The following is a 22,686-nucleotide window of genomic DNA, read 5'->3' as shown; positions in this document are numbered from 1 at the left end:
ACCATATTTTATAGATGGTTTGAATTGCGATTAATTTTAATCATTTGACAGCCCTAATATATATATATATATATATTAGGCCTGTCAAACGATTAAAATTTTTAATCGAGTTAATTACAGTTCAAAATTTAATTAATCGTAATTAATCGCAATTAATAGCAATTCAAACCATCTATAAAATGCCATATTTTTCTGTAAATTATATATATATTCTGTAAAATAAATTGTTGGAATGGAAAGATAAAACACAATATGGATATATACATTCAACATACGGTACATAAGGACTGTAGTGGGCATTTCACTCTACTGTCATTTAAAGCTGTCTATGCTGTCCGTCTACTTTTTTCAAAGCTAGACAGCTAGTGAACGACGCCTTAATAATCAGACTTCTTCGTTTTTCATCTGATTTATTAATAAAATGGCCTCAAACCATTGTCCTCTTTAGACCGTCGTAAAACTACAAAATAAAAGTACACAAGCATTGCATTAGCAACAACGTTAGCTTAGCACGCTATACAGGTTCACTAAACATAAACAAAAAGCGTCTCATACAAAAAATATAGCATTTCGCTTACTAACATAATATGTACATTCTTTACAACAACCATACTTACGGACAAATCTTGTCCAAGGATCATATAAGCACAACATTATCAGCCCGAGACGTCGTGCAGCCATAATGAACTGGCAAGAAAATAATAAACCATGTCGCAAAGCAACCACAAGAGTTCGCTGTTGGACTGCAAAAAAAGCCTTGCTGTAAAACTTACCAAAAGGCTGAATACTTTCTGAGCGGGACATGTGCGTTAATTGCGTCAAATATTTTAACGTGATTAATTAGAAAAATTAATTACCGCGCGTTAACGCGATAATTTTGACAGCCCTAATATATATATATATATATATATATATATATATATATATGCAGTGGATGTCCATCCCTATCAATGACACTGAAACACGATTATCTGAAACAGGCAGGTGACAAACACGCCGTCTTGACGCACGTTACTAGATTCGTTGGCTAATGTTATCCGGTGGAAATTAGCCATTGATCTGACGCCGGGTGCTCGCCATCGATCCGCCGCCGTGCTCATCTAACAAACGGGAGCGATTAAGTGATTTAGATCATAAAGCGGACCAGATGGTCAATATACCGATAAGCCTGACTTCTGCCGATGCGTCACTCGACACTCATACTTCATGACTGTTCATTGAGTGACACTTTACGTTTATTAGCACATTTCGTAGGGAAAAAGTGGAATGCAGAAAGAAAATCGAGGATTAAAACATCCAAGTTAGATGCAGATAAATATCCATTCACCTTCATTTCAAGTTCTTGAGTGGTCATCTGGTAGTTTTCCGTTAGAACTTTCAACTGAGTTTTGCATTTGGTTATGGCTGTTCTCACTGTGACACACATCAAAAATGTCATGAAAGACATGGTAGAAGACTAAAGATGTCATATGAGTGATAATACAGAAATAAAAATACATGACTCGCCTTCTTTTAACTTTTCAGACTGCTCACTCAAGTGTTGTTCTTCAAAGAGGAATTGGTGAATGGGTTGGCCCAAACTCATGGTGGATGTGAGGAGTGCTACAGAAACAAAAAGACATAAAAAGGTTAACGTGACAGGTTAACTGTAGGTCACAGTACATTCTTAACTAGAGGTGGGAACCTCTGGGTACCTCGCGATACGATACGATTTGCGATACAAGGCTCACGATAACGACGATCTCGCAATATGGCGATACAACAATTATCGACACATGGGCCAGGAAATCATTATACAATGTTTCACTATACAAGTAATAAAGAGGAAAAAAAGCTTTTCTCACCCTTCTTCTCTCAATTGAGTTTATTGGACGTCTCTGGCGTTATATTATAATAATTTTGGGGCATTTCAGGTCATTTGCTGTTGATTTTCAGTTATTTCCTGTTGATTTCCGGGAATATATTAGTCACTATGTGTTGATTTTGGGTTATAGAATAGAAAGTGACCTGGGAAGGAATAGGCAGGGACTCAAATTCAACGCCCCGAAATTCAGAAGACTGGCTGCGATTGGTCCGATTTCGGACAGTGACACCTTTTCACAACGATATATCGATTCTTGGCAGGAACATAATGATAACCTTTTTGGATACAAAGTATCACGATACATCACCATTTTCGATATTTTGTCACATCTTTACATTTGACAGAGAATTCAATTTGGACATTTTTGCATACTCTACACTGCTGGCCAAAAGTATTGGCACCCCTGCAATTTTGTCAGATAATGTTCAATTCTCCCAGAAAATGATCGCAAGTATTTATTATTATTATTATTATTTATTTATCTTGCTTGCAATGAAAAAACACAAAAGATAATGGGAAAAAAATTAAATCATTATTATTTTACACAAAACTCTGAAAATGGGCCGGACAAAAGTATTGGCAGTTTGGCACCCTTTGAAAAATCATGTGATGCTTCTCTAATTTGTGTAATTAACAGCACCTGTAACCTACCTGTGACACATAACAGGCAATGGCAATAATCACACTTGCAGCCAGTTAAAATGGATTAAAGTTGACTCAACCTCTGTCATCTGTCCTTGTGTGTACCACATTGAGCATGAAGAAAAGAAAGAAGACCAAAGAACTGTCTGAGGACTTGAGAAGCACAATTGTGAGGAAGCATGGGCATTCTCAAGGCTACAAGTCCAACTCCAAAGACCTGAATGTTCCTGTGTTTACCGTGCGCATTTTCATCAATAAGTGTAAAGCCCATGACACTGTGGCTAACCTCCCTAGATGAGGACGGAAAAGAAAAATTGACGAGATATTTCAACGAAAGATTGTGCAGATGGTGGATAAAGAACCTCGACTAACATCAAAAAAAGCTCAAGCTGTCCTGCAGTTCGAGGGTACAAGAGTGTCAACCCGTACTATCCGTCGGCGTCTGAATGAAAAGGGACTCTATGGTAGGATAGAACAATAGAAAGAACACGGTCCCCACAGTCAAACATCGCGGAGGTTCCCTGATGTTTTGGGGTTGCTTTGCTGCCTCTGGCATTGGACTGCTTGACCATGTGCTTTGCATTATGAAGTCTGAAGACTAACAACAAATTATGCAGCATAATGTAGAGCCCAGTGTGACAAAGTTGGGTGTCCCTCAGAAGTCATGGGTCTTCCAGCAGCACAATAACCCAAAACACACTTCAAAAAGCACTAGAAAATGGTTTGAGAGAAAGCACAGGAGACCTCTAAAGTGGCCAGCAATGAGTCCAGACTTGAATCCAATAGAACACCTATGGACAGATTTGAAAATGGCAGTTTGGAGAAGGGACCCTTCAAATCTCAGAAACCTGGAGCAATTGCCCAAAGAAGAATGGTCTAAAATTCCAGCAGAGCATTGCAAGAAACTCATTGATTTTGGCCAGCAGTGTAAGTAAACTTAATCACTTTGTGATTGTCTGAATACGGAAATGTTGTATCGAGATATGATAATTGATTGCAAAAGTATGTTTTTGCACGACTAAAGGTCTCAAGAAGTTTGTTGTCATGGGGAAAATTTGATTTTTCACAACAGTTAATGGTCATCGAGGATATTTCTGCATTTTCTCCGTTAACTCAATGGCTGCCATTGACGGCGCTAGGCATCCAATCCATTTGAAGAGGGTAGGTTGGCAGCAAATGAACAAACATTTGATAAACTAATTGGTAGTAATGTGCATATTGGCCAGAGAACAAAGTTTTGTTTTTTTTTTTGCTGCCGTTGACGGCGTTAAACGTCTACTAGCTTTAATATAGTTTTTTAGACCCACACATAATAAAATTAACATTTAATTTTGGATTTTTAATTTATGTAGTACCAAAAATTGTATTGAGTATTTAGTATCCATATGGAGTTAAAATTTTAAGTATCGTGACAACAGTACTTTTTGATGAACATAAACATCAATGACCAGGAAACTCATTTTTAACACAATACCAATGATAGATTTTCATGGCATTCTGCCAAATCCTGATAATGATTTTATATATAACTACAAATGCCTCTTTACGGGGATATATTTACTAATTGTCCATTCCCTCCTGTTTGTGCCTATATTTTTTTTTTTTTTTTTTTTAACCAGAGCCAAGTATCCTACGCGACAGTACCTTTCCACCTAATTAACTCATTTGACCATTGACAGCGATAGATGTCCAATCCATTTAAGGTGGTCACTGGTCACTCTTTCAGTTCAAATGGATTGGACGTTTACTTGTGGTAAACTTAGGGTGACCAAACGTCCTCTTTTGCCCGGACAAGTCCTACTTTCACGTAGTACCCTCGTGGTCCGGGCGGGTTTTATAAATTCATAAAAATGTCCGGTTTTTATGATTTTTCACGGGACCAATTTGGAGAGAATCCCTCCGGCCGCTGGGTGGCAGCGCCTGCCTGCGATGACATGGCTCCTAGTAGTAGGGAGGGAAGTAGTAGTTCTTCTTGTTTTTGTTGGCAGTTTACCCCTTTCATGAGGCATTACCGCCATCTACTGGGTTGACGATTTGGCCACAACGCCTGAAGTTTTTTTTAGATAAATACGTATATAATGGCAACTGTTGACTTCTGTCGGAGCTTTGACTGTAAAATCCCGTTCGGTGTCACATCGTTGCACTGCCGATGATTGTAAACTTTTATCGCAAAGTTTGATTTTTGCCTCAGCTAGCTATCAGTAAGCTAAACCGCGCTAGGCATTATGGGAAAAGTAGTTTTTAACTGCTACGTTTGGAAACATGCTGGTTGAATAGTTTGTCAGTTTATTTCGGTTTTTGTTTGTGTGCAATCTAGAACATTGAATGAGAATATCAATTGAATGGGAATAACAATTTGTCAAGGACAATTGTCTTGATGGTAATTTATAAAAATGTTTAGGTGGCACATAGCCTACTGTGTTTATGTGTATTGACTGGACTACATTTCTATGGGTCTGCATTATATATTATACGTGTGTGTGTGTGTGTATATATATATATATATATATATATATATATATATATGTGTTTTTTTTTTTGTTTTTTTTTTTTTTAAGTCATTATTTATTTATTTATTTTCAAACTGCATTTTTCCATCCAGAGTGAGGGGGCACACTTTAAATATATTAAAGTGATATAGGCATCTTTGAGTGAACTTCGAGTAAAAGTCAAGTATCTTGAGGCCGGGCTGAGTGTCCTCTTTTTTGGAAATCAAAATATGATCACCCCAGGTAAACTCATTTAAATTCAAAGCAGGATGATTGGACACCACACGATTGGACATCTATGATTGTCAATGGCAGTGAAAGACTTACAAATAAATACATCTTTAATGTAGTCTTTTTTTCTGCGTTTACAAACCTTTTTAATGATATGGAGGGAAAAAAGATACGAATTATGAAGTTTATGAATATGTGAAATATTTTCACCTGTTTTATAGTTTGGGATTTTGTGACAGTAATGTTGATTCTTCTAATATCACTGTAATCTATTTAACTCACGCCAGTTTGCCTACATGTAGTTAAAATAAGACTTGTTTTGTGTGTATGAAAGCAAATTCCTTAACGTATTCACAGAGCCAATCTACTTGACAGCTAGCTTATCCAGGCTCTAGAGTGAAAACTCAAAAACGAGCAAAATTGACCGAAAAACTTCGACAGTTTTCGCTGATAAAGTCCGAACAACTTAAGGTAAGTCATTAAATGGCTGTAAAAGAGTGTTTACCCTGATGTTACCTTCTTTCGAGAATTCGAGTTGATTTGAGGAAATGCTACAAACAAAAATGCTAGCGTTTCAATTTGGGGGTCTCAGAGTGATGACGTGAACAAGTGGGAAAATAAAAAAGACTGGTTGAGTTTCGTGTTGTGCTGTTGGCGTCAAAATAAAAAGCATACGATTTCGCCCAAAAGAGCATAACTCTTCTAGTTTATGTGTCTGACGAAGTGTTTTGCATCCACCCACACGGTCAACTATTAGCCATGTCAAAGCAGGTCTCTCGGTGTCTGAAGCTGACAACACACACATGCAATATATATATATATTTAAAACAGATACGACATTTAAGGTAGCCCGATAATCACTAAAACGCTAAGAAGGTGTTTTTTTTCTGTCTCATTTTAACTGTCATAAACGTGTAAAAGAAACGTGACTTACCGCAGCCAACTTGAATTTGCCAATTAATGCATATAAGACACAATTACAATTAGGTATAGCTGTGCTGGACACATACGTAATACAGTAATGGAATCTCATTGGCTACTTTTGACGGCGCTAGACGTCCAATCTATTTTGACTCGATCGAATGATCGCTGTCAGCTTCTCAGTCAAATTAAGTTGAACGTGTATCGCCGTCAGGGGCGCAACTACAGTACTGTGCAAAAGTTTTAGGCAGGTGTGAAAAAATGCTGTAAACTAAGAATGCTTTCAAAAATAGAAGTGTTAATAGTTTATTTTCATCAATTAACAAAATACAGTGAATGAACAGAAGAGAAATCTAAATCAAATCAATATTTGGTGTGACCACCCTTTGCCTTCAAAACAGCATCAATTCTTCTAGGTACACTTGCACACAATTTTTGAAGGAACTCGGCTGGTAGGTTGTTCCAAACATCTTGGAGAACTAACCACAGATCTTCTATGGATGTAGGCTTCCTCAAATCCTTCTGTCTCTTCATGACAGACTCGATGATGTTGAGATCAGGGCTCTGTGGGGGCCATGCCATCACTTCCAGGGCTTATTGTTCTTCTTTACGCTGAAGATAGTTCTTAATGACATTGGCTGTATGTTTGGGGTCGTTGTCATGCTGCAGAATAAATTAGGGATTTTTCTTTTGTTCACTCACTTTGTATTTTGTAAATTGATAAAAATAAACAATCATTGTTTATATTTTTGAAAGCATTCTTAGTTTACATCATTTTTTCACACCTGCCTAAAACTTTTGCACAGTACTGTACATATTCTTGTTATGGTATGCGAAATGAAAAATGGCGCCCCCCACCCACTCACCCAGCAGAGACACACACACTTTTTTGGTGGCATCTTTGCTGTTTTTTTTTGTTTGTTTTTTTTAACTGTGTTAGTGATATGACTGCCACTAACGATTACCGTAATTTTCGGACTATAAGCCGCTACTTTTTTCCTTCGTTTTGAATCATGCGGCTTATAGTCCAGTGTGGCTTATTTGTTGATTTATATGGTGTTGAAATTCGCCTCCCCAGCCAAGCCGCACGGAAACAGCGACAGCCAAACAAAGTGCCGCTCTGACGATGCTGCCTCGCCCGCGTCAACCGGGAAGGCAGAATTTCGCGTGTTCATCTCTGATGTTAACCCTTTGTACTGACTCCATGTTCCAAAAGTTTGAAAAAGACTCGCCGAAAGCAGGTTGACAATTTATTCGTCGACAATGGTCAAAAACAAGGCAAAAACAGACGATGGAGGGACAATTCTGGATCCAAAACAAGGCTACATGTTTCCAAGCAGCAAAAATCTGTGTTATCTCAGTGTCCAGTGTTTTTAAGTCTGTGATGTAGTGGGCCGGCTGAAGGTGTGTCCGGGCGTTGCTTTGGGATCATCCCTCTCTGGCCGGTTTCGGGCTGTTTAGGTTCGTGTGTGGATGGGATGTGGTTTCCACAGCGACCGACATTGGTCTTGACGTCCCAAGCGCCTGCTATCAACTTTGTTATCCGGGCTGGCTCTACTTGTTGTCGGACAAAGAGCGCTTTGTCTTTGCAGAACTGATTTGCAAGTTTTGGTGCATCATACACACGTTGGGCTTCTATGATAAGATGGCATTGTGTATTTATTCTTCTTCGAGAAATGGTACCATTTTCCTTTTCCCCCTCAGGAGCCCCGATAAGGTGATTAACTTTACTGTGTCAAGGGCACTGAGTGAAGTCTGCCTAAACTATAGTTAGATAAATGTGTTAGACTAATGCAAACAATAATATGGTGTGTGTGAGAACGGTACCTTTTCCCTTCAATGGGCTAATACAACTCTTAGCAAAAAGTATGCCAACACCAGTCTCAGACGAGCACTCACTCAGAGATTTTATCATATAGAACAAACTCAGATAAAAAGCTTGAAATAATAATAATAATGAATTAGTTCAAAAGTGTAACCTTTTTAGCATTCAGAAACACCAAAAGAAATTAATACAAAACATTGTTGTGGTCAGTAAATGTTAACTCATTCACTCCGGTGCAACCCCCTTCGCTCCGGGCCGTTTTACTGGATTTTGACTGATTTAGCAAGGCCCACAGAAAATTCTGTTCTATTGCTATATAAACATGGAACCCACCAAAACAAAGAACAGACTCTCTTCTTTCAGCAGGAAAAAATAGGACATATATTTATATAGGAAAGTGAATTACATGCAATGACACTTTTCGGCCTCCAGGGGGGCCTGTACCCCCCCCCCCCCCCCCCCTTAAAATCCGTTTATGATTGTGCCCCCCCTGCCCCAAAAGTCAAACTCCACCTATGGTGATGCCATACTTTTTGCTAAGGGATGTATATCTGCATTTACTACTGGTAGTCATTTCCTTAGCAGATGCTGTACTTAAAACCACCAACAGATGGAGCCAGTGTCCTCTATGTTTCACACAGTTTTGGACGCGTGTAATTTGCACTCTATATGCTCTCTATATATACATATTGACCTTGTTATGAATACTGCTCGCTATATATCATGTTTACCATATGACGTGCATCTTTATGGTTTGTAATCTAACAGGACTCAGTGTAAAGATGTCCAATTACAACCCAAAAATAACAACCCAGCATCAAATCCTTGTTAAAAATACAACTATAGCGTGTGTTTAGTTTTAATAGGTTTGCAAATGAGGTCGATGCTTGTGAGGGAACTTAATGAAACACTTCATAAATGCTGCGAATGGTGCTTTCGAGAGTATAGCTATGGGGGAAAAAAAGAAAAGGGGGGGAAAAAACAATGGTTATTTTCATTACGAGTACTGTTGGGACCGCGCCGCTCATTAAAGATAAATATGTATTTGCGCTCGTAATACGGCCACTGCGTGCAGGCTGTTTCTTGTTCTCATCTGGCGCCTTCTTCTTCTTCGTTGTCTTCTCGTGTGCAAGCATTGGTGGTGGTGGTGGTGGCGCACTTGAGGGGGAAGCTGGCGCGCGCTTGCTGCTCAATGCGCCACTTGGTCAGACGCGAGCATCCCGCCGGACGAGCACTAGGACTCACTGAGCTTCTCCAACGGTACTTGCGACCAACAAGTACAGAAAAGGGTTTTTTGTAGTTGTTTGGGTTTTTTTTTTCTCTTTAATGTGTCGCAATGGAATTCCTTCCCGTGGATTTAAAGTGAAGACAACTTTGCGCATTTTCTTCCAACGGGGCTTCTGTGGCGCGTAAGGAAAGAATGATGCTCGCTGGACTCTGGCTTCTTCTGCCGCTTTTAGGTACCGGTATATGTTCATGTTTTTGGGGGGTTTTATTTGGGAGGGGCGGTTTTGTCCGTGTGAGGGTTCAAAGTGCGACGTCAGAAGCAGAAAATGTGACAGGAGCTTTCGCTTTGTAGATAATGTTGAGAATCAACTTTTCGCCAAAGTTTTAAATGCAAGTTGGGAAAAATTGCATGAATTTGTGTTCTCGAATATTTAAATAATTCAAGTGCAATTTGAATTTTGAAAAGGTTTCCTGTATCGTGATACTGCTACTCGGAGGTGTTTCTAATATTTCGACCGTTTGACGCAGCCACACAAGCTCATGACAAACAAAACATAAGCAAAAATGGTTTAATGGGCAAAACAAAACACGAATATAGTGATAATATGAAGAAATCATTTTTAGTATATTGAGCCTTTTAGGGGACGATAACCAAATCGTAAACAGTGCAAATATATGCATTGTTTTGTGTAATAATACGCAAAAAAGTAGACTTTTGTCGAAAATTGTAAATCAAACATTGAAAAAATCTATGTTTACATAGGACTGGGAATTGTATTTAATGTTTTTAAATGTTAATTTAAAAAACACTATAAGTATAAGCCTTGCTATACAAAATGTATAATCAGAGAACCAGTATAGTGATACATGGTGACATTAATGAAAAGAAATTTCATGTATACTAGCTAAAAGAGTTAACCCACATATCTAAGAGACTTTCTACAATACTTTATTAAAAAAAAATAGATAATTTCAGGTATAAACATGACAATTATTATTTCTTTCCAGAATTGTATAGTGATGCTGTGATACCTCATGTTGTCATCACAATGAAGAAATGTTTCTAATTTGACTTTATAGGGGGAAAAAAAACCTTTTTCTTTCGATAATGTACACTGCTGGCCAAAAATTTTGGCACCCCTGTAATTCTGTCAGATAATGCTCAATTTCTCCCAGAAAATGATTGCAATTACAAATGCTTTGGTAGTAATATCTTTATTTATTTTGCTTGCAATGAAAAAACACAAAAGAGGATGGGGGAAAAAATCATGATCATTTTACACAAAACTCAGAAAATGGGCTGGACAAAAGTATTGGCACCCTTTGAAAAATCATGTGATGCTTCTCTAATTTGTGTAATTAACAGCACCTGTTACTTACTTGTGGCACATAACAGGTGGTGGCAATAACTAAATCACACTTGCAGCCAGTTAAAATGGATTCAAGTTGACTCAACCTCTGTCCTGTGTCCTTGTGTGTACCACATTGAGCACGGAGAAAAGAAAGAAGTCCAAAGAAGTGTCTGAGGACTTGAGAAGCAAAATTGTGAAGAAGCATGGGAAATCTCAAGGCTACAAGTCCATCTCCAAAGACCTGAATGTTTCTGTGTCTACCGTGCGCAGTGTCATCAATAAGTGTAAAGTTCATGGCACTGTGGCCAACCTCACTAGATGTGGACCGATGGTGGACAGAACCTCGACTAACATCCAGACAAGTTCAAGCTGTCCTGGAGTCCGAGGGTACAACAGTGTCAACCCGTACTATCCATCGGCGTCTATATAAAAAGGGACTCTATTGTAGGATACCCAGGAAGACCACACTTCTGACATAAAAAAGCCAGGCTGGAGTTTGCCAAAACTTACCTGAGAAAGCCCAAAACGTTTTAGAAGAATGTTCTCTGGTTAGATGAGACAAAGGTCGAGCTTTTTGGGAAAAGGCATCAACATAGAGTTTGCAGGGAAAAAACAAGGCCTTCAAAGAAAAGAACACGGTCCCCACAGTCGATTATGGCAGAGGTTCCCTGATGTTTTGGGGTTGCTTGTGATTGTACAGCTCAGATCTTATACATCCATTCAAAAGTGAGATAATTTTCCGGATGACAGGAGATGACATCCGTCATAAACCTTCATTAATGTTCATGGCAGTGTCATTTCATAATTATGATGGTCTTATGACAGTCTTGTGGCGCTTATGCTAAATGAAGTGTTACCAAATACCATAAGGAGCAATTAATGAAACAACTGGAACAGTAACTGAAGCACAGAACATGAACTTTGATTTGTTATTTACATCTGGAGTGCTGCAATGCATGCTAGGAGGCATGCTGTTGGACGACAACAGTGATGACAGCAGGTGGCAGCAGACGTTGACGGTCTCCACCAAGGTAGCAGTAATGGCCAAATGAAGCTTCTTGAAGCAATGAAGTAGTGCTGCAATGATTAATCGATTACCTCGAGTATTCGATTAGAAAAAAAAGATTCGAATTAAATTTTGCTGATTCGAGTATTCGTTTGATTATTGTGACATTGCAATGGTTTATTTTGAAAGTGTTTGCATTGTTTTATTGATTTAAGTGATGCACTGCCCTCTAGTCTGCCTCATTTTACATGGGTGAATCCAGCTGCTCCATGTTAAGACCAACATAAGCTAAGTTTTTGTTTGAGCTAATGTTTTTTTTTTAATGCATTCATAATTTAGTTTATTAGTATATTTAGCCTGAACCATTTGTTAAGAGCATTGTTAAAAAATAAAAAGTTAGCGTTTTATAGCATTTAAGCTAGCGGACTTTTGCTATGTAAGTTAGCCAATTGTTCTTTTGTTAAACATAGATCCTTATTTAATTTTTTTATACCGTTTGAGGCTTAGCTCAGGTATATTAATTTTTCATGTTCCTTATCCAATTACTCGATTAATTGACAAACTAGTTCATCTATTAATCGACTCCTAAAATAATCGATAGCTGCAGCCCTACAATGAAGCTTTTCAGCCAATTGGTTCAAAGCTTCATGGTGATTCATTTGGTCTTGTCGCAGTCTTATGATGCCGCTGTCAAAACAAGCGTTACTAGTAATATCTCTCAGTGTGAATATCCCATGATACACTGAGGACAGCTGCGGCTTATAGTCCAGTGCGGCTTATCTATGAACAAATGTCGTTTTTGTGTCAAACTTGTTGAGTGGTGGCTAAAAGTCAGGTGCGCCTTTTGGTCCAAAAATTACGGTAAATGTTTTGGCACCATCTTGCGGTGATCTTTTTTGTGGCCTGTGCGAATTTTCGCTACTATAATTTTCACGTAAATTCGTGAGCCGACTAAAAAAAAAAAAACCTGCCCTTTGACCTTTCCAGATGTGCTGCATGGGGCCGAAGAGGGCGGGCGGACATCGCGCATGGACTGCGTACGGGCCAGCGAGCAGTGCCTGAAGGAGACGGCGTGCAGCAGCAAATACCGCACCTCGCGGCAGTGCGGCACGGGCAAGGAGGGAAACTTTAGCGCCGTGGCGCGGCACGAAGCGCAGAAAGAGTGCCGCGGAGCCGTGGACGCGCTCAAGCAGAGCCCGCTCTACAACTGCCGTTGCAAGAGGGGCATGAAGAAGGAGAAGAACTGCCTGCGCATCTACTGGGGCATCTACCAGACCTTACAAGGTAGCATTGATGTTTTGGGCTTTTCAATATTCGTCTTGGTCTTTTGGATGATAATACTTTAGGGTTGTTCCGATCATGTTTTTTTGCTTCCGATCCCGATATTTCCCGATCTGATTGCTTTTTTTTGCTCCCGATTCAATTCCAATCATTCCCGATAATTTTTCCCGATCATATACATTTTGGCAATGCATTAAGAAAAAAATGAATAAAACTCGGACAAATATATACATTCAACATACAGTTCATAAGTACTGTATTTGTTTATTATGACAATAAATCCTCAAGATGGCATTTACATTATTAACATTCTTTCTGTGAGATGGATCCACGGATAGAAAGACTTGTGACTTTGTATATTGTGACTAAATATTGCCATCTAGTGTATTTGTTGAGCTTTCAGTAAATTATACAGTAGCCATGCCCAAATGCATGATGGGAAGTGGAACCATGACTGTGCGTAGTGCTACCAATTGATATATCTTCTCTGTGTTGGGAAATAACATAGGGTGTTCAGAAAAAGATCAGTTGCTGCCTTGCTTCCCCACATTGCTTCCCATGATATTTCCAATCGTAGGGAGAGGGATTGTAAGGCTTTAGCCAATTAAAAAAAGAGCTCCAAAGGCTGCCAAAATTCACTCTACTCATTTTATGCTGCCTTCTACCTCTCTATAAAGGTAAAACGGCGCCATTACAGATTCAGCGCGACATTGCGTGAGTGGGTCGTGCAACACATGCATTAATTGCGTTAAATATTTTAACGTGATACATTTAAAAAAATAAATAAATTACCGCCGTTATCGGGATAAATTTGATAACCCTACCTTAAGTCTAAACTAAAGACTCTGGATGAGTGTAACCTATTATGTCTGTAACGTTAAATACAATTAGAAAACGATTTAATTTAAAATATATATATATATATATATATATATATATATTAGAAAAAGGCATGGCCAATATTTTTTTGTCGATTCAGATACTTTGAAAATGACATGATCGAACCCGATCGATCGGGACATCTCTATTTATTGGTATTAGTCATAATTTTAGTCATCGTCTAGTTTTTGTTGATGAAAACATTTCATCTAGTTTTAATCATGGACTTCACTATGAATTTACTAGGAGCGGGAACCTCTTGGTACTTCACGATACGATACGATTTACGATGCAAAGCTCACGATAACGATATGGCGATACACCGATTATCAATACATTGGTCAGGAAATCATTCTAGGATTTTCTACAAACAACTAATAAACAGAAAAACAAGTTTGTGCTATGAATTGGAATGAGTTTATCACTAGTAGACGTCCAATTCATTTGAACTAGGAGGGTGTTCATTCGCTGCCATCCCTCCCACTTCAAACGGCTTGAACGTCTATGGCCGTCAGTGGCAGCCAATGCCAGGCAATGAGGTCATTTTGGGCCATTTAAGATCATTTACCTGTTGATTTTCAGTTACTTGCTGTTGATTTTGGGGTATTTTATGGGTCACTTCCTGTTTATTTTGAGTTACAGAACTGGACGTGACCTGGGAATCAACCAAATGAATAGGCAGTGACTCAAACGCAACAGGAAATGACCTGTAAATGCCCTAAAATGAACAGCAAATGACCTGTAAATGCCCCGAAAATCGGACCGAATGACTGTGAATGCTCTGGTTTCGAATGAACGAACGTTCCCAGTCTAAATGGATTAGACGTCGAGCACCGTCGATGGCAGCCTTAGAGTTAACTGAGACACTGTTACGGTGGAAGATTTTGGTAGCAGCTTAATGGTTCCTTTTTTTGTTGTTTTTTGTTGTTGTTTTTTTTAAAACATTGACACCTTTTTAAAATGATATCTCGATTCTTGACAGAAGCATATCGATAAGCTTTTGGAATACAAAGTATCACGATATATCACCATTTCGATATTTTGTCACACCCCTAGAATTGACGGAAACGGGGCGTGGGGCCGCTCTGTAGGGGCCTATTTTCAAAAACTTAAAATTCCAATATTTTTAAAACACGAGCGACCTAAAACCAAAACAGGCACCTCCCTTATGTCAGGCCGAGATGACGAGGCCGACTCAGCTGCAGAGGTTCAGGCATAAACTTTATTTTGAAAACAGAGGTTCTTCTGCTGACATGCGGGATAAGAAAAACAAACAAAAAACAAAAAGCGCTCCAACAGAGGAATGAATCAGGATGACTATGATCAAAAGTTCAAACAAAAAGGCACTCCAAAAGGGATAAAAGTCAAGAACACAAAACGCTCCAAATGGAGGAAAAAGTCAAAATGGCTAGGATCAAAACTGTTCAAACACAAAGCGCTCCAAATGGAGGATAATATACAGGATAACTATGATAGACTATGGCGAGAGGCTGACGTGACTGACCTGGGAAGAAAGACACTTCTGCACAAGACAGGGGAACTAGGGCATTATATACACACAAGGTAATGAGGAACAGGTGGAAACAATAGGTGATTAGTTGGCAAGAGGAAGGGCAAGTACGCGACTATGAAGAGGGTGAAGCCTTCAAAATAAAACAGGAAGCGACGTGGCATGACACCTTAGGCATATATGAGTCTCCATAAGCAGCGACATAAAAAAATTCAAAAGTTGTTCCCTAATAAAATCCCGATTTTTTTTTTTTTTTTTTTAGATAAGTATAACAAAATATAACATAAATACAATAATATAAAATATGAAATACTCAGATTTCACACTAGATGCATAAAAATCACCAAATACAGAGATACCCACCTATATTTTCAGGATCAATAGCAATATTTAACAAATCATATAGGTTTTGTCCTGAAATAGCAACTTTCATTTTTTTTTCTGCAATTTTGACATATGTTTTCAACAGCTACTAAATCACTAAATTTTCACATCAGAAAGCATGCAGAATCCTCTTAATTTTCCTCAACAAAAGCAGATTTTGCATTTTTATCTATACAATCACAACTTATTAAGGTTAAATTCCGTTGTCACTAATGCCTCAGCACGTCTATCTGGCCCTCGTCATTTTTAGATTTAATTATTACATGAAATAAAACACATAAAAGCCGGATTTTTATTTGTATGGACACAGAAACTACTTTTTGATTTTACTTTAAACTGGCAGTTGGCCAAAAAACAAATAAACCAGAAAACAAATCTTACCGTGTGTGCAAGCCTGCATGGAGACTGGCGACGAAACACTAGTGAGTCGGAAATGGGAGGATGGGTGCAGCATTTCACGAGAGACAAAACCATACAGTGCTACGATGCAAGCTAACAACACATAAAATCTCACACATTGTCAATATGTGACGGAAACTATTGCGCATTTTCATCTCGTTCTCGTCAGGCAAAAACTGGCATACGTCTCATTATGTTTTTGTCTCCCAAAACACGTTTTTAGCTCGTTAGCTTCTCGCCATCGTCGTGAAAAAAGTGTTCGTTGACGAAATATTTTCGTTGTCATCATCGTTGACACTGTTGGGAAGCCCTTTTAATCTTTGTTTTAGTCTTTTGGACGATGCTTATTAGTCTTCGTCTAGTTTTAGTCGACGTAATCTCATATAAATTTCATCTAGTTTTAGTCGACAGTCACTTGAAATGTTTTTGTCAGTAAAATTCAAATGTTTTAGTCCAAAAACAAATAAAGTTTTCCAACGACAGGTCGTCCCCCGTTTACGAACGAGTTCCGTTCCTGCACTGGCTACAGTTGTGGTCAAAAGTTTACATACACTTGTGAAGAACATAATGTCATGGCTCTCTTGAGTTTCCAGTTATTGCTACAACTCTTGATTTTTCTCTGATAGAGTGATTGGAACACTTCTTTGTCACAAAAACATTCATGAAGTTTGGTTCTTTTATGACTTTATTATGGGTGAGCAGAAAAAAGTGATCAAATCTGCTGGGTCAAAAATATACGTACAGCAGCGCTAATATTTGGTAACATGTCCCTTGGCCATTTTCACTTCAATTAGGCGCTTTTGGTAGCCATCCACAAGCTTCTGGTTGAATCTTTGACCACTCCTCTTGACAGAATTGGTGCAGTTCAGTTAAATTTGATGGCTTTCTGACATGGACTTGTTTCTTCAGCATTGTCCACAAGTTCTCAATGGGGACTTTGGGAAGGCCATTCGAAAACCTTAATTCTAGCCTGATTTAGCCATTCCATTACCACTTTTGATGTGTGTTTGGGGTCATTGTCCTGTTGGAACACCCAACTGCGCCCAAGACCCAATCTTTGGGCTGATGACATTAGGTTATCTTGAAGAATTTGAAGGTAATCCTCCTTCTTCATTATCCCATTTATTCTCTGTAAAGCACCATTTCCATTGGCAGCAAAACAGCCCCACAGCATAATACTACCACCACCGTGCTTGACGGCAGGCATGGTGTACTTGGGGTTAAAGGCCTCACCTTTTCTCCTCCAAACATATTGCTGGGCATTGTGGCCAAACAGCTCGATTTTTGTTTCGTCTGACCACAGAACTTTCATCCAGAAGGTCTTATCTTTGTCCATGTGATCAGCAGCAAACTTCAGTCGAGCCTTAAGGTGCCGCTTTTGGAGCAAGGGCTTCCTTCTTGCAGTCAGTCCATGGAGATGCAAAACATGCTCGACTGTGGACACTGACACCTGTGTTCCAGCAGCTTCTAATTCTTGGCAGATCTGCTTTTTGGTGATTCTCGGTTGAATCTTCACCCTCCTGACCAATTTTCTCTCAGCAGCAGGTGATAGCTTGTGTTTTCTTCCTGATCGTGGCAGTGACAAAACAGTGCCATGCACTTTATACTTACAAACAATTGTTTGCACTGTTGCTCTTGGGACCTGCAGCTGCTTTGAAATGGCTCCAAGTGACTTTCCTGACTTGTTCAAGTCAATGATTCGCCAAAATTGCAATTCGTGTCGCTGTATGTAAATTTTTGACACAGCAGATTTGATCACTTTTTCTGTTAACCCATAATAAAGTCATAAAAGAACCAAACTTCATGAATGCTTTTTGTGACAAAGAAGTATCTGTTCCAATCAATCTATCGGAGAAAAATCAGAGTTGTAGAAATAACTGGAAACTCAAGAGAGCCATGACATTATGTTCTTCACAAGTGTATGTAAACTTTTGACCACAACTGTATGTAACGCGGATTTCTGTGTAAGTCGGAATTAACCCTTTACTTACCTTAAAACACCCTCTAAGTAAAAAACTATCCAAAAACATGTATTATACATCATTGTACTGTCCTTGTCAAGACGTTGGAGCTAAGTCCTAGCTTGACAGTGAGCTAAGCTCCGAAATGACTATGTCGGACATCCGCGTGGTTTGCTGACATCAACACTTGCAGAATGAAACTAAAATCAAAATAAATTAAACCAGTCCCATCTTCACTAAGAGCAATTCAAGTTTGCGTTTCCATGTAGCTGCTGATACAGCAATAACAAACGATTATCATGTATCAGTTAGTGATTATCAATGTCAGTGATTAAAACAAGAGAAAGAGAGAGTTCACTGCTACAGTCGGGTTGGGTTGTTGAATTATTAATATTACAAAATGTCGAGAGTTAGATTGTCTTTTGTGTTATTAGATCCAGTGTGCCTCCGTCAGAAGCGGGTCAATGAAGCCAATTGCATTGTTTGTATTCTTTCTTGATGAGACGTTAGTACTTAGCACGGAGCGCTAAGCTAGTTAGCGATTATGCTCATCAGTGTCCTAAGTGTCCGTTTGTACGGTGATTTGGAGAAGCATATTAGCACTTGACTTATTGTGAGATAGTAAAGTTGATTGAAGAAACCACGCACATAAACCCATTTATATAACAGCTCAGAGTCTCAACACAAACTCCCTTTCAAACTGTAAATTGTCATACAAGAGAGTGTGCTTTGAAATTGGATTTTGTCTTCATTGTTACTTAAAACATGCTTAAAACAACTTTAAGTCAAACTGTGAAGGTAATTGAAAAAAGTGACATTCATCCAATTAATTGATGAATCGTTTATTTAATGGCAATCGATTATAAAAATAATCGTTAGTTGCAGCCCTACTGGGCAAGACTGTCCTTCACTTCTAACTTGAAGCACTTGAGCAACATATGCGTCGGTGTCATTAGCTGCCGAATAGAAGAGTTAGATGTAGCTCTAATTAAATGAATTATACATACACATTTGCATAATGTACCTCATGGGAAAATGACTTGGCCTTTTTGTCCTTTTTCAAATTCATGTATGAGTTATCGTCTACATCAGCTAGGCAACATGACACATTGTTACCCACTCAAGTCTTCTGACCGTGTCAATATGACACAGCTTACTCATCTCAATGACTCATGGCAGCTTTTTAAACCACAAACGTCACCTCTTTTGTCCCTTTGGGACCGCTGTAGCCTCTCTTGTAGCGGGCTAGATTAGACAGAATGTCAGCATCTATGTGTCAGAATATCAGACACATCATAGAACTGCGAGAGATGTACAAGTTCAGTGTTTTTTTTTTTTTTCTTGTATTGCCGTCTGGGAATTCCTTTATTTCTCCTGATACCAGAATGCTTGGAAACTGTTTTTTTTTGGTTCCTCAATTTCACCAATATTAACTCATTGTTGATTATTTGCTGTTAGCATATCCCAGTCAAAATTAATTGGACATCCATAGCTGTCAGTGGGTGTTTTTAATACATATACAGAGTGCCCCCAAAAAACGGGAACTTTTTAACAATCCAATGAAACCAGGAGAGATGGAGGAAAAACTATTTTCTTCATAGTAGGGCTTACACTAACGATTATTTTTATAATTGTTGAATCTTATGATTAATTAAACGATTAATCGAAACATCAGATAAATGTCACATTTTTCAATGACCTTCACAATTTAACTTGAAGTTGTTTTAAGTATGTTGAAAGTCACGATAAAGAGAAAATAGTTGGCCATTTCCTTCAAAAGAATATTGTATCACAACTTCCTGACTTAACTGTCGTCTACAACTGTACTGTTTTAAGTACATAAAACTTGTTTAAGTTTTAATTAAAAGGTCTGAGTATGAAACATAAAAACAGTACGAAACATAAAAAGAATTTATCAGTACAGAAATCAGTAAAAAGTCGTTCACTGTTCACTGTTTTGTGGTAAAAGGTGGATTTATTAGATGAATCTTCCATTGAATTACACCACAGTCGTCGCAAATATTGAAGGAGACCTACTGGAACTCAGAAAACAGTGAAGTTTGGTGGTGGCAAAATCATGGTCTGGGGTTACATCTAGTATGGGGGTGTGCGAGAGATCTGCAGGGTGGAAGGCAACATAAATAGCCTCAAATATCAACAAATCTTAACTGCCTCTTACATTCCTAACCATAAAAAGGGACAAATTCTGCCGCAGGATGGTGCTCCATCGCCTACTACAATCTCTACCTCAAAGTTCCTCCAGGCAAAGAAGATCAAGATTCTCCAGGACTGGCCGGCCCAGTCACCAGACATGAACAGGATGAAAGAGGAAGCATGGAAGACGAAACCCAAGAATGTTGATGAATTCCGGGAGGCATGCAAGACTGCTTTCCTTGATGTTCCTGATGACTTCATCAATAAATTGTATGAATCCTCGCCGAACCGCATGGATGCAGTCCTTCAAGCCCATGGAAGTCATACAAAATATTAAATGTGGATCTCACAGCACCACTACTTAATTTGCTTATGTTATGTAACATATTTTTGTATTTGAAGTTTTGTTTTTTGTTCAATTTTCATACTACTTTCTGTCGGCGACAAAACTTTTGTCTTGCCAAAATTTGACCTTTGTGTCTTCATTAAATGATAAATCTTTTTTCAGTGAAACAAATATATTTTTGTACATTCAACATCATTTGGGAGGGTCTTAGATTTCATCTGAGCCATTTCTGGAACCAATTGAATTATTAAAAGTCAGGTTATTAGCAATTGTTTCTACAAAATGGATAAGCGACAAGACTTTTGTCAGGGACTGTATTTAATCGATTAGTTATTGCAGCCTTACTATACAGCAGGGGTATCCAACTCCGGTGCTCGAGAGCCCCTATTCAGCTTGTTTTCCATGTCTCCCTCCTTGTATTTATTTATTTCATATATTTTTTATTTTTTAAATTGACGTTCTTTAAATGGCGTCCTCCTGTTCGAATGCGTTCTTGAAATCTGCTGTTCACCACTGCTAAAAGATTTTTTTTCGCTAGGACTCGGCCTTTCGACATGGCTCACTATCGACTACCCTTATTACACAAGAAGACAGCCACATATCTTATTTTAAGGAGTAGAAGAAATTGTAATAGTGTTGTAAAGAGCTTTATTAGTTTCTGTGAGAAGGGAATAGTTTTTTTGTTTTTGTTGTTGTGAACTACAATTTCACATAAACGTCCATCAAGATAACATTTAGCCTAATATTTTCAAAGTATTTCCTATGATTTTTCGTCCCAAACTTCAAGAAAGCGCGGGGGTGGGGCGGGCGTGGGGTTGGTGGTGGTCCCCTATTCCCATCCCTGAGGGCCGGTTGATGGGAGCACGGGTGGCCCGGGGGACACCCTGGATCTCGAGGGGGGGTGACGATGGCTCCTTTGCTGGGCTGTGGGAGGAGAAAGCTGCCCCCCCCCCCCCCCCCCCCCCCGCTTTTTCTCCGCTCGTCTGAGTGGCTGTCGCGTGTTTGGCGGGGCTCGCATGCGGCTGGATGATGCGATTGGGCGCACTTGGATAGGGGGGTCCCGGTGCCGGAACTGGCGGTTGGGCGGCACAGGGTCGGTTGCCAACAGGCTTACACTCACAAAGGATTCACTCGATTACTATATTCTAGATCACAGAGCTGATTTGTGTACACTCTACCCCTCCCAATCACTTAGCTTATAGACTTCCCCTCCCCCCTCCCCTTCTTTCCCAGCTCAACAGGCCCCCCACACGGTGTCAACCGGCAATCTAGCCGACGATAGCACCAACATATCAATAGTTAGTGTAGGCGTTGAATGTATTTCTTCTTGTTGTTTGTGTTTCTTTTTCTTTCTTGTGTTTCTTTTCTTCTGTCACCCCATAACCCCTTCCTGTTCGCTGCTGTGTCATAATAAACAAGATATGTTTAATGATCACAATGGGAGTAAGTTATATTCTCAATGTGAAACATTAAAACTGTTCAGACCAACCGGACACTTAGACTTCCATTCTCCGTGTCAAACAGCTGAACAGGACAGGTTGGGGAAAAAAAACAACAAAAAAAAGCATTTATCAAGGTTTCCTCGGCCGTGACGTGTGCGTCTCTGTCCACTGAACGGCACGCTGAACTATAGGGCACGCTCAGAGTTTGCCACAAAACTGCCACCGGGAACGCACTTTCGCAGGGGGTTTCAGAATCAGCACCTTTCATACGAAATTTCTTGAGCCTCTGGTGTCGTAGAATATTTTGGAAAAGTTTGCGTACTAGTGAGAAAGGACCATACAGTATATTATTTGTGCTTCAACGTAAAAAAACAAAAAACTAAAAAAACAATGCCCTAACGTTTAAAAGGTTCTGGAAGAAATTCAACCCTCTTATTCCAAAAACACCACTTTTTATTAGAGAATTCGATCGATCGGGTACGATCACGTCATTTTCAAAGTATTGGAATCGGCAAAAAAATATTGGACATGCCTTTTTTGAATATATATATATATATATATATGTATATATATATATTTTTTTATTAAATTGTTTTCTAATGGTACTTAACGTTACAGACATAATATGTTACACTCTTCCAGAGTCTTTAGTTTAAGCTTAAGGTAGGGCTATCAAATTTATCGCGTTAACGGCGAGAATTAATATTTTTTACATTAATGACGTTACAATATTTAACGCGATTAACGCATGCGCTGCACAACCCACTCACGCA

General features: G+C 39.0%; 2 protein-coding genes across 6 annotated transcripts in view; one reads left to right on the top strand and one right to left on the bottom strand.

The window, feature by feature from the left end:
* The window catches only part of ccdc172 (coiled-coil domain containing 172), a 29,917-nt gene extending 23,606 nt beyond the window's left edge, over positions 1-6,311 (bottom strand). The window contains exons 1-3 of one of the 3 annotated variants that reach the window (XM_057847832.1): positions 6,161-6,311; positions 1,507-1,602; positions 1,328-1,413 (exon numbers count right to left, since the gene is read on the bottom strand). In XM_057847832.1, coding sequence (XP_057703815.1) covers positions 1,328-1,413; positions 1,507-1,585 — 165 coding nt within the window. In that variant the 5' untranslated portion in view covers positions 1,586-1,602; positions 6,161-6,311. Of the gene's footprint in view, positions 1-1,327; positions 1,414-1,506; positions 1,603-5,731; positions 5,829-6,160 lie in introns of those variants that run through there. The other 2 variants (XM_057847831.1, XM_057847833.1) reach the window with 2 other exon arrangements.
* Positions 5,588-22,686, top strand: part of gfra1a (gdnf family receptor alpha 1a) — a 180,986-nt gene continuing 163,887 nt past the window's right edge. The window contains exons 1-2 of one of the 3 annotated variants that reach the window (XM_057847829.1): positions 5,588-5,697; positions 12,545-12,841. In XM_057847829.1, coding sequence (XP_057703812.1) covers positions 12,586-12,841 — 256 coding nt within the window. In that variant the 5' untranslated portion in view covers positions 5,588-5,697; positions 12,545-12,585. Of the gene's footprint in view, positions 5,698-9,149; positions 9,433-12,544; positions 12,842-22,686 lie in introns of those variants that run through there. The other 2 variants (XM_057847828.1, XM_057847830.1) reach the window with 2 other exon arrangements.

Source organism: Corythoichthys intestinalis, chromosome 10 (genome assembly GCF_030265065.1).
Source record: "Corythoichthys intestinalis isolate RoL2023-P3 chromosome 10, ASM3026506v1, whole genome shotgun sequence".
Lineage (NCBI taxonomy): Eukaryota > Metazoa > Chordata > Actinopteri > Syngnathiformes > Syngnathidae > Corythoichthys > Corythoichthys intestinalis.
The sequence above is the reverse complement of the archived record's forward strand: the minus strand, read 5'-3'. Positions and strand labels throughout refer to the sequence as shown.